The sequence below is a fragment of the Leopardus geoffroyi genome, chromosome A1 (genome assembly GCF_018350155.1).
Source record: "Leopardus geoffroyi isolate Oge1 chromosome A1, O.geoffroyi_Oge1_pat1.0, whole genome shotgun sequence".
NCBI classification, from domain to species: Eukaryota; Metazoa; Chordata; class Mammalia; order Carnivora; family Felidae; genus Leopardus; species Leopardus geoffroyi.
The window spans coordinates 163,558,455-163,571,561 of NC_059326.1; the positions used below are offsets into that span (position 1 = coordinate 163,558,455).

The 13,107-nt window shown below is 36.7% G+C and overlaps 1 protein-coding gene across 50 annotated transcripts in view; it reads left to right on the top strand.

The window, feature by feature from the left end:
- The window catches only part of PAM (peptidylglycine alpha-amidating monooxygenase), a 287,832-nt gene that overhangs the window by 222,478 nt on the left and 52,247 nt on the right, over nt 1-13,107 (top strand). For 33 of the 50 annotated variants that reach the window (XM_045500038.1, XM_045499877.1, XM_045499994.1 and 30 more), the window contains one exon: nt 11,323-11,646. The exons of the other annotated variants lie outside the window; for them this stretch is intronic. In XM_045500038.1, coding sequence (XP_045355994.1) covers nt 11,323-11,646 — 324 coding nt within the window. The remainder of the gene's footprint in view (nt 1-11,322; nt 11,647-13,107) is intronic. 50 annotated transcript variants of the gene reach the window in all.

The window sequence follows — 13,107 nt, forward strand, 5'->3', positions numbered from 1 at the left end:
GCACTTATAGTTTTATATTAAATTGCCATCTGATGAATCAGGAGAGCATCCTTCTTCCTCTGATCCATTTATTTGAAGCTGTAATACCTGGTCCTTGCATGTCATACACTGCGTATCTTGGCACTGAAAAATATTTTCCTCAGTTTTTTCTTACTAGTTGTTTCAAAGATGATACTTTGTGTTATGCGTTGGAGTATGTTATCTTATCAAGTCTTTTTGGCCTAGATAGGATATATTTTAAAACATTAATGTTAATGCAAACATACTTCTCAGTACAACATAAAGTGTACAGGAAATAGATATTTTCTATTGGCAACAGACAGAAATTTCTCACTCTTTGGATATTGTAAACCACTATTGGAATTCTTCACAATGTATCCTAGGAGGTCTAGGACAAAGATAACACTCTTGCATTAAGAGTATTTGCAAAATTAAAGAATACAGACTTTTTAAAGGGAAACATGCACTCTGAAAGGGAAATAAGGTAAAACCGTAATAGAAATGTTTTTCAGTTATATAGAGTATGTTCCATAGCATCTCATTCCAACAAAATGGCCTTTGGGAAAAATAAAATAGAACTTTAGCTCAAAGTTGTTGGTACTCTTCTGTTGAGTCAAAAAAAGGGAGATGATGTTATACTAAATGGCTCATACTAAACTATTGAGTATGATTTAAATTAGCTAAGTTTATCAATCCTTTGTGTATAATTGTAAGGAAGTTAGTAATTATAACCTAAATATGGTAGTAGTAGTAGTGTTTGCTATAATTGTACTGAAATTTGATCAGACTTAAAATGAATCATTTCAATTTTGATATTGAACACACTGTTTGAAATATATGTCTTTGAAATAACTCGAGTCATCTTAGCATACTCTTCCAAATAGTAACATACGTGATACAGTATGGAATGAGACCATCATTTAGTAGATGTGTCTAATAAAAAGGCAAGTTTCTATGGAAACTTAGGCTGGGCTGTATTTTCCTTTTCAAGTTTGTTGAGTTGATCAAGGGAGACACTGAAACTTCTGAAAGGTTAGAAACCCAAAAGTTTCACTAGGTGAAGAACCTTAAATGTCAAGTTTAACCTGTTCTTTTCAAATAAGATTTAGGAGGGGTCTATCACTTATGCCTAAAAACCAAATTCTTTATAATGCTTTCATGTTTTGCCAGTCGTTTACCCTTTCATATCTGATAGCATACATATAATATTAAGAAGTTTAAATATATCCAAAGACTTACTGATTCCAGAGAAGAATTCCACGGACACAGAAGAAATTATTTTCTTATAGTTAGTGCTTTATTCTACTTACGAATAAAAGTGCTGTAAAGTTATTTCACTTGAGAAGAAAAAATATTCTTCTGACTGAATTTTCATACTACCGAAAATGGGCTATGGCATTCACATGTTGACATTAGTGGGTCCATCAAAATGTCACCTCCCAGGTTATTTGAAGACAGATACCTAACCAAAAACCATTCAATGTCCATTGTAGCCTATATATTATTCTACAGGCCTTTGGGGACCACCAGCCTGTAAGTTAGAGAATATAAAGGTATACCAAATGCATATTATACACATAGTCCATTTGATTCGCTAATGAGGTCAATCTGTCTCCTTGCGCTACACGTGGCAAATCTACTCATTACTGAGAGAGTAAGTACCCCATTCTTCTGAAAGATGTTGATTTGCACAAAATGTGTATTTGTATTCATTCCCTGAGTTGATAGATTGATCAGGGCTCTAATTATTCAGATAAATTATGCCACATCTGCTGATTTTAAAGTAAACCCTCCATCTCAACCTCCTGCCTTATTTTGGTGCTCTGGACAAAACAATTTATGTTCAGGTAGTCCTCCAGGTTGTACTGATTCTTTTAATATTTTAAATCCCTAATAAATAAAAGCCATGAATCATTTCAGTTGTGCTAGCCACAAGTTAACAGACAGCATCTATGTTGGTCACACAGAGGATGTCAGATCCCCAATGGAAATAGAACACTTGTGGAGCAGGAAAGAAAAGACCCCAAATGTCAGAAAGGCAAGTTCTATACCCATCAGTAGCTAAATAATAGAGATAGTTCTTCCTGGAGAATACAAACAATATTATTTTTACTTCCTATCTTAATACATTGGAAAGCATACAGGAAGATAAAGGTCAAGATATATAATAAATTCTCCATTGGAAAGAAGGGATGACTTTTATTAAGGTAGTAAAAAAAGAGAGAGAGAAAAGTATTCATATGCTATAGGCTGAAAAAAAAATGTAGCTCTGTCACATTATTTATCTGATACTCTGTTTCTCCAGAAGGAATAGAAGTGGGGTGTTTTTGAAATTCGAATCACTGAAATTGCTAGCTATTAATTTTTGTCAGGATATTAACCTTGATTGGAAATTTTACTAGAGTTTGAAAGAGACAGCTCAGATCTATGAATCTATGTAGTACTGCCCAGCCTATGCTTACAAACACACTTACCTTCTGCAGTATCCTTGTATATATTTGCTTCCTGTAGAACAAAATTTGGTGTAAGGCAAATGTATCTCAGACCTTATCTCAAAAGATGTAATTATGAAGACATTAGAGCAGCCTCATTGTATGACAGCTTTACCTATCAGGTTGTCCTGGATCGTACAACAATGAGACACATTTTAGTGAAGCTTCAATTAAGTCTGTGGGAGGGCGGTGGGGGCGGTTAAAACATAATGTTTATTTGACTGAGTTGTTAAATAATATTCATTTAAAAAGATATGGAATCTAAGGAAAAGTATAAAGAATCAAATAAAAATCATCCATTATCCCCAGAAATATGGATGTATATGGACATCTTTGTGTGAAATATATATTATATATACATTATTTTTATAATGTTTAGATCATATATGCACAGTTTTGTATCCTTTTTTTAAAATATTATATCTTGAATATTTCTTCCAACTACAGAAATTACTGGCAAGCATGATTTTTAATGCTTGCGTAGTATGTGTGTATTCCTACCTATACTGCTTTGAAAATAGCCTGTTTGCCTGTGGGTGAGCTAATCTGTTAATGAGTTGATTATGTCTGCCTCCAAGCAGAAAAACACTACTAGGTATTCAAAATGAACTGAAATGTTACTATCCTTTGAAAACACTGTAAGTGAGGAATCACCTATATCTGTAATAAGTACAGTCAGCTAAACAGTACGACTCAATTGGACATTGATTCTGAGCGGAGAAAATGAATCCCAGGAGACTTCAGAATGAAAGGGTGGTGTTGAGGTTTCCCAGAGCAGACACATGAACATGTCCTTTACTTATATCTTATGGTTGGCACTTTTAGGAGAGTAGAGTGTGTTTTGTAATTTCTCTATATTTCTTTTTTTTTTTTTTAATTTTTTTTTTCAACGTTTATTTATTTTTGGGACAGAGAGAGACAGAGCATGAACGGGGGAGGGGCAGAGAGAGAGGGAGACACAGAATCGGAAACAGGCTCCAGGCTCTGAGCCATCAGCCCAGAGCCCGACGCGGGGCTCGAACTCACGGACCGCGAGATCGTGACCTGGCTGAAGTCGGACGCTTAACCGACTGAGCCACCCAGGCGCCCCAAATTTCTCTATATTTCTTATGCGTATGACTTCTCATATACGTTTGCTATACCTGTGGTACAACCTGAGCTTTCTTTCAACATTGTTTGGGTGAGGAGCTTGGGCTGAAACAAGGAAGCTTACCAGCTTCAAGCAAGCATCAATGCAACTACTATTAGGAGTGCTGATTTTGAGTGTTTCTCTCCTTTATAATTCAAAGTATAAGGTGCAGTATTGAAATTCTGCATTGAATTCTGCATTCTGCAATGAAATTCTGAACATTGAAATTCAGTGTTAGTTGTATTGTGAAGATTTGATGTCTTAAAAAAAAATCATGGCAGAATTGAAAGTCAAAATCTACAATGCCAGTTGTCCTTGTTATTATGCATTATGCTCTAGACAGCATTGCTTTTGCTGCAGAAAGGGCCTTTTAACATGTTTCACTCAGTTTTCTCCAAACTCTTCTCATTGTAGTCTTTGTGCCCTCATATAATCAATCTTTCTACTCAAAGGTCAGCATGAGTGACTATATTCCCAAGGCAGGGAGAATATGACAAAAATACAATTTGTAGAGGGAAAACACTCCATGACCCCAGATAGTTAAAGGTCTTCAGACACCTTCTGTGAAACAGAATAATTTCACCCTGGTTTTATGCTAACAAAAATGAATTACCATTGGCATGTTTTATCAAATAAGCAGAATCAAGGGAACAAGGTTTCAAGTTTAAAAGACAATAGTCTACTGCAAAAGCTTGTTAAAGTGACAGTTGGTAAACCATTTATAGAGGAGTGGAGCAAAGTCCGGGCTTAATCACACAATTTGTATTTCTTTGCTTTATTCAAAATAGAATACTTCGCGGGGCGCCTGGGTGGCGCAGTCGGTTAAGCGTCCGACTTCAGCCAGGTCACGATCTCGCGGTCCGTGAGTTCGAGCCCCGCGTCGGGCTCTGGGCTGATGGCTCAGAGCCTGGAGCCTGTTTCCGATTCTGTGTCTCCCTCTCTCTGCCCCTCCCCCGTTCATGCTCTGTCTCTCTCTGTCCCAAAAATAAAAATAAACGTTGAAAAAAAAAATTTCAAAATAGAATACTTCATTCATCCCCTAATAAAGTCCAAATGGTTTTAGTAGCATCTTCTTGGCTAATTCTAAGCACCCTCAGTGCCACTTTGCTGTTTGAAAGAAGTTACAATTCTTGTTTGTATTCCCATTCGCTAAAAATTTATCGGTTTGTTATGATTTATGAGCAGCTCACAAGTCTTTACATATTGAACTCATCTATCAAACGCAATTCTAAATACCCCCCAAGGCTCTGGGAAGCTGAGTGGATGCTGTTTTGAATTGGTTTCCTAATAGCAGAATAGGCAGATGAGAATGATCATTTATCACACAGTTGTGCTTTCTGATATAGATCTGTGTGCATGGTAGTTGCAAAAGCCATCATCTGCTAACTTCTCCTTTTTTATATTTGTCTCATTTTCTTAGGAAAAGGTGCAGGGAGAAGCTCATTTTTTTATTGTTCAATTCAGTAGGAGGAAAAAATAATAAAGTTCACTTCTTTTGAGATCCTTGAGCTGGTCATCATGATCATGCTTTATTTCTCTAAGGCTAGTGGGATAAATGTTAGTGTTAAGTAAGTGCTTAATAAACCAAATCAACTAACCAGAAAGGAAAATCAACTATGACTGAGTTACAAACCAAAAATATTAAAATCTGAAAAGAAATGCTTTTATTTCTCCATTCCTCATATCTCTGTCGTTAATCAGTTATGTTGCACATTGCAATCTCACTAGCTTAGTTACTTGGCATATTTTGTCAGGGGTTAAACGCTGATGAACATCCTGTTTACTTTCCATGTACCATAGAAATGACAGAGCAATAATGAGAGTCGTTTGGTTTGGGTAATAAAGTACTAGTGGTATGTATGGGAAATAGGACTTCATAGTCTGAAGATTACCACAATGTTTCTGATTATTTTTTTAAATGCCTCCACAATTAAGATTTTTTGCTGTCTAGGAGTGCCTGGGTGGCTCAGTTGGTTAAGTGGCTGACTCTCGATTTCCACTCAGGTCATGATCTCACGTCAAGAGATCAAGTCCCATGTTGGGCTTTGTGCCGACAGCACTTTGGAGCCTGCTTGGGATTCTTTCTCAAAAATAAATAAATAAACTTTAAAAAAATATATTCTTAAAGATTTTTTACACTGTCTAAAAGTAGAGATACTTTTTTTTTCCAATAATTTTAAAGCATTTTATTAAAAAAAAAAAAACTCATGGGGCAATTTTTCAATGTATGTTTCTATTTCATTTTGATCTCACTATATTCCTGAAGGTAAGCCAGAAAAGTTTTCATGTTGATGGCAGGGAATGTGAATGGTCCCTACCAAAGAAAAAAGGCCCACTGAGTCATGAAGTAGTTAATGCAAGCATACAACTTAACACATTGGGAGTTTAATTGGTAGTGTTTTAGATTTTCTTCTACTATGCTATGTACTTTTTCCTGGCACATTAGCTGCTAGCACAGTTATGTTTTCCAAATCTAGACCCACTCAGCCAAATTACATAAAAGAACTAGAACATTTGTGCATTCTATAAGAATCAAAGTTTGAGTGAGAAAAAATAAATGGACTCACTGCAGCCTAAAATCATCAAAGAAATATTTTTATTTCTACTGATGCAGAGGCAAAGGGTGACATTTTTAACAATTATTATTCATCCCATAATAATTTACTGGGTAGCTGCTGTGATAGGAATAGTACTAATCACTGGAAATATGACAATGTGTAAGAAATGAGAGATTTTTAATGTTTCCATAAAAAATCACATGTATCCCTTGCCACTTGTCCCTTCTCAGATAGTTTAAATGTACCATTTTTTTAAAGAAAATCTTATAGAGTTTGATCATACTACACATAAGGTATATTAGAAGTGGGAAGTGAAAACTATTGAAGAGAACAGAAAACCCTCCTACTTTTTCAAACCAAAGGTAGCCGGTCATTATTCTTTAGGCCAGCTTTGTCAAATCACTATGGTATGGAGGTATTAACTAGTTTACAAGCATCTTATGATATGGAGAAGGCAGGCCAGCAAAGGACAAAAAGAAACTTGTTCAGTTAAAGAGCACACCCGGCACAAAGCTCAGAAGACAGTTTATGTAAATAGGAAAACAAATATAGTAAGATTGACAGGTCTGAGGTAAATTCACAGGAGTTTATTAGCCACTATAGGGAAAAAAAAAGTGGAGCCTGGATCCAGTATAGTCATCAGTTAGAAGGTGTGCCCTTAATACAGGTTGCTCCTTCAAATCCCAGTTCAACTTCCTACCAGATGTGCAGGTTTGTACTGTACTGTTGATTTCCTCATCTCAACTGAAGACAGTAAGTATTTTGTAGAGATGAAATCTGTTAAATCATATTCAGCAACTCAGCAAAGCAACTAGGTAATGCAAAGCTCACAAAAAATTTTAGCTATTACTGTTGTCATGTACAGTTTATAAAGTACTTGTTTATCCTCTTATCTGTGTCAACAATAGGTAGGGTAACTGTACATCCCAGTTTTTCCAGAATTGTCCCATTTTATACCTAGTATAAATTTTACCATTACCCTTTTTCTTCTCAAATATGTCCCAGTTTGGGAAAGAAATTATATGGTCATCTTAGCAGTGGGAGCCAGAATAAAATTAGAGAACACCCCTGAGAAGTATATAGATTGACAGAGCCGAGAAAAAGGTGGGGCATAAACAAGGAGTGTCCAGGGAAGCAGGCTACCATGAATCAGAAGTCAGTTCCACAGAGGTAGAACAGCTTTAATACCATTACAGACAGATTTTGACGTTGAAGGCAGGGATGAAAATCCATTCTGAGGAAGGAGGGGAAGAGTCTTTAAGCACGCCAATCAGATGATAAGAATCCCAAATGAGTTCTGGTGGTAGGGAGGGAAAAAATGATGTTGACACATCAGCATTGATGAATCAGTTGATTCACTGGTGAGAGAGGGACGAATCCAGTTTTCTGGATTGATGGACCCAAAACATGCTTCATCATCAAGACAGATACTATAAAAAGATAAAGTATGGGGAGGAGATTAAGAGCTCAGTTTAGGACAGGTTGAGTTCAAAATTCCTATGAAACAGACATCTAGGTGGAAATTTCCACAGGGTGGTTTTATAAATCAATTTGGTATTAGGAGAGCTCCAGATATGAGGGTCATTTGTCTGGAGGCAGCAACTTAAGCCTTGTGAATGGCTGATATTTCTCAGCAGGAAGAGGCCTTAGCCAGCGGAGAGAAAGGATGCCAGGGACAGACCTCAGAAAGCAACATTTTCATATGTTGGGCAGAGGAATATGAGAAAGCAAAGGTGACAGGTAGAGGCGATCTAGAAACAACAATGTTATAAGCAGAGAGTTTCTGAAGGGACTTTCAGCAGTGCTACATGCCGCTGATAGGTTAAGATGGCTGTGGCAACTAAGAGCTCTTGAGCAACTCATGTGGAAGTCATACAGGGATGAATGAAGAAGTGGAATCAGATGCCTTTGGCTTGGGAAGGAGAGAGGATGTTGTGAGCAAGGATGAAGTAGCCTTGCACGGTCCAATATGGTAGACGCTAGCCACATGTGGTTATTTAAATTTGGGTATAAATTAATTAAAAACTAAACTCCTCAGTCACATTAGCCTCATTACAAGTTCTCAGTAGCCCCACGTGTCTAGTGACGTCATGTTGGGCAGCACAGGAACAGGGTATTTCCATTATCACAGAAAGCACTGTTAGGCCATGTTGGAACTTCTAAAAGGAAAAGGGAAGGCAGAAAAGTCTGAAAGATGGACTGTGTCAGAGGAGGGTCTCCCTTGCTTCCATGGCCCACTCAAGATAAATGCAGATTGAGTGTGCTTTTATCCTGAGTCAAGTCTTTGGCAAAGAAGCTGAATTAGGAAAAGAAAAGAAAGCAAATAGGAAAGGCTCCAGAGGGTAGTGAGAGGGCTGGCATCCAGAACATTGGAGTAGGGATAGTTTCTTTCTCCAAAAATAGACTTAAGAAAAAAGAGAGAAAGTGCAAGTACAATTTACTTTGGCGAAGCGAGGAGGCAAATCACTACAATAGCCATAGTAACTTGAGAAAATATAGGGCTGTAAAGTTAAAGAGACCTTTTTTTTTTCTGTTAGGAAAATCCCAATACCTGTGTATGAGATAAGAACTGATTTTTTTTTTTAAGTTTAGGTAAACAATAGATGGAAACAGATGCATGTGCATGTTACAACTGGAATTTATGTCTTTTTTGCTGGTAATTAGCTACAATTTAGTGATACCTTCTTTATGATATACACCGAACTGGGCCTTGTACATTAACTTCTTTAAATCCACCAAAGAATTCTTAAAGGTAGTGGTCATTGTCTATATAATGTTAAGGCACAAAATAGCTACTAAGCGTCAGGGTTGGATTCAAATAAGAGTGTGCAGTATACCCCAGACACTGGGCAGTAACAATACAGTGAAAGACCTGTGGGCCATATGTGCACATAGCTAAGACCCCTAATTTGATAGTCAAGGAAGGCTTCTTGGATATAAGTAACACCTCAGTAGGATCTGAAGGCTTAGGAGCTAGTTGGTTACTGGGGAGCAATTGTCCCAGGAAGAAGAAACAACATTGTAGAGTGACATTGAAGGAAGGGGAAGTCCAATATGTGTGTAACATAAACTGAGGAGAAAGAAAGGAATATTGAGAAATGAGATTGGGGTAGAGACCCCACAACTTGCTCCATTAATTTTCTACTCCATCTACTGCACTCAAGGTTAGATATACCTGGCACAGAAAAATATTTAACATCTCAGGATTCCATATTTCCAATACCCCAGAAGCGAAAGAAAAACTCTCTAGTTTGTGCGTAAGAGTGTAAGAGATAGCCATCTAGTGGTCTCTATCTCTCTCTCTCTCTCACATGTCATCTCTATAAATGAGATGCAGCCCTAAATTTCATTTTCATAAGGCCAGTGCAATCTGTATGCAGTGAAGCCTAATACATTGCTAAAGGTTTACTTTCCTCACCCAATGATAACTGTAAATGACAATTTCAAAGGAACTGGAGTGCTGTGCATTTGATATTTTATCACAGCTTTTAGATTTTTACTGACAAACCTGAAGAACCATGCATAGTTGCAAGTCTGTGTTCCTCCATCAATATTAGACTAATGACATGGATTCAAGTTTTAAAATTCTGGTTTTTACTCATTCCTGAAATAATCTTGTGTTTTATTTTCCTTGTAAATGTTTCATTGGACATCAGCACATTAAACTATTTGTATTTAGTGTGAGGGCAGGTGAACTTAACAGTAATGAATTAATTTCTTCCCTGTGAGGCAAAATGCCACTGTGGCCTAACAGATTTGGTTGAGTTGTAATTTGCTTTGTTCATTTTACTGAGATTGGCCCTATTACTTGGTAATTATTTTTTGATTGAAGATTTCACCTGGGATAAGCCGCTTTCATGGGAAAGAATTGAAAGCTTTGAGTCATTAAGCCAAGACTATTTGTAAACATGACAGGATCTCTTAGCGTCATTTTGGAAAGACTTCATGTCCCCTTGCACCAATTTTTTAATAATATATTCTTTAGTGGAATGCATCATAGCAAAAGCGGTTATCATTTTCATTTCCTACTGGTCATAAAAAAGATTTTGTAAATGTTAACTGATCATGCTGTAAATGTAATTAAAACTTAAGCAGTAAGACTCCACGGTCATAACTAATTTCATTAGCAGCCCTTAGAATAGGGTGAGGGAAAAGAACTGAGTGTTTGTTCAACCTTGGGGTTTGGCTTAGAAGAGCAGATTTGTTTCTATCAAGAACGTAGACATGTTTCCGATTCACATAGTTGATGTAAATGGATTTAAAGCCATAGATGTAAATGATAAGGATTAAAATGCTTTGTGAACTTTCCATAGTCATATTTTATATCTCTCATAATGTTTTATAAATAATATTGTCTTCGTGATATCGGATGATCACATCCAAGTTTACTTTTTAGTACAGAAAGGCATGAAATACATCGTGATGAACCATTCCAATGATACTAGTTTGTTAAAATCTCTTTTGTTTGAAACTGATTTGAGGTATTCTTTTTTTCACAAAATTATTTTTCTGGAACTTGTTCATTTCTTGTCTAAAATGAACAACTGGAACTACAAACAGTAGCACTGCTAACAAAATAATAATAACAAAACATGGGTTTTTTGCTTGCCAAAGAGATGCATATCTGTTACATTTCTTGTGTTTTATAGCATATGCTGAAAAAATATACCTTTAATTTCTTGTGCATTATACTTTAATAGGCTTTTAAAGACAACTTCAAAGGGTTTTCCTTGAAGGTAGCTCTTTTCTGATGTAGCTGTTGATCATATTTTTAGAAATCTGATGAACTGTAACTTCCAAATCAACCCGACTCTACTGTGAAAACCATTTACTGAAACATGCCATGCAATCACATGCACATCGTTTTGTTTCCACTAATATGCAAATAGAGGTTATCTGGTGTTATTGGCTCCTGAGATAATAGAACGACATAGGTGGTATATAAAATGAAATGTGAAGCCTATTATTTTTTTCATTGTTCTGGAAAATCATCCTTTCCCCCCTGATGCTTAAACATCTGAGAGCAACCTTCTCTCTCACTTATTATGACGAATCAGGCGATGGTATTTTTAAGGCACAAAATTTTATAAATTTTGCAATCTTATCAACCCTCCACCCCTTCTCTCTTCTCTTTTTTCCACAGGTGATTTCTATTCACTACTTTCCAAGCTGCTAGGAGAAAGGGAAGATGTTGTTCATGTGCATAAATATAATCCTACAGAAAAGGCAGAATCAGAGTCAGACCTGGTAGCTGAGATTGCAAATGTAGTCCAAAAGAAGGATCTTGGTCGATCTGATGCCAGAGAGAGTGCAGAGCACGAGGAGAGGGGCAATGCTATTCTTGTCAGAGACAGAATTCACAAATTCCACAGACTAGAGTCTACTTTGAGGCCAGCAGAAAGCAGAGTTTTGTCATTACAGCAGCCCCTACCTGGTGAAGGCACCTGGGAACCCGAACACACAGGAGGTGCGTTTAGGGCTTCTTTTAAAGAACAAACTATGAAATGCTACAATCCACATTAGCAAAATCTGAAGGGAATAAAAATGAATGGGTGAAAATACTTACCGATAAAAAAAAACTCATCAGAAAAAAAACATTACTATGATTTGGGTTATCAGATACCACCTTTGTTTGAGGTTTTATTTTTGTTTTGGTCCAATACTTCATAAATTCAGCTTCTGTTCAGTTGATGAGCCAGAATTACCGGGACCAAAAATATCTAGATCGTGTTTGGAGAGTGGCACGTGAAATTCAGCATAACAAATTCTTACCAAATCAGTATTCTCTATTTTGCTCAATGGAAAGAAACTGAAAATTCAACACCTGATCTGTAAAGTCTCAGTGTATGAAATGCTTATATGCTACCTTCTTTTAAGGTAATTAAGGTCCTCTCAAAGGAATCTTCTATTTCCCAGCATTCTTTTCCAATTGACTTGTAAAATATAACCATTTTTATGATTTTGATTTCTTAAGTTCCATTATCAATTACTATCTTAATTGAAAATTCAGTTTAGTTTTTTTTTTTCTTTCCTGAGGGGACCTCCAGCAACTCAGAAACTATCAGATTTATCTTTATTTCTAACCAGGATTCCTCTGGTTATGGCTTCCATAATTAGAGGACAATACCTTATTCCCTTCAGGTTTCTGTACCAGCAAGCTATGGATGCCTCATCTTTGTCTTTAATTGTATTGTGGCCTCTTTCATATTGATTGTGTTTCATGTTACTTGCTAATGTGGAAAGCCAGATAATACAGCATGTGGAGATAATCTCCAAAAAAGTAACAGATATGGGTGCATGGCAGCTGTCCATGCGTGGGCTGGAATGGCTCAGGCTGCCAGTTTGGTGTTTTCAAATACAGCTTTGCAGTAAGCCATAAATTATTCAACACCCAGCTGATTTTTATTTATAATTGAAAAAAACTTAGCATGTGGTGCCTTTTGCTCACACAGAAGTTTCAAGCACTGTCCATTGGGTCTGGTCTAATACTTTCTATGGGGTGTACTGGGACCCAGTTTTTTACATCTTCATACTTAAACAGAGTCAGCCCTGCTCTAACTACTAAATTTATCTAATGAAACTATTTCTCAAGAGGGTTTCCTAGACTCCACTGCATTAGAATCACCTCACCTAAGGTGCTTATGAAAAATCTAGACTCCTGAATACTACCTAAGAACAACTGAATTGACATTTCCAAGGGTGGTGCCTAGAAAATCTGCAGTTTATCACGTCCCTATCCATTTCATAGACAGACTTGAGTGTCTTTCTGAACCTCTATATTAAGGACAGCAAATGGTAACCCATACGACATGAAAATATAAAAGGCAGAAGGGCTTCTTTGGCAAGAGTACAATTCTATTCAAGTGCAAAATGTTAGAGTTGCAATATATTTTATCCCATGACTTCTCTTTGTTACCTTAGATTTGAA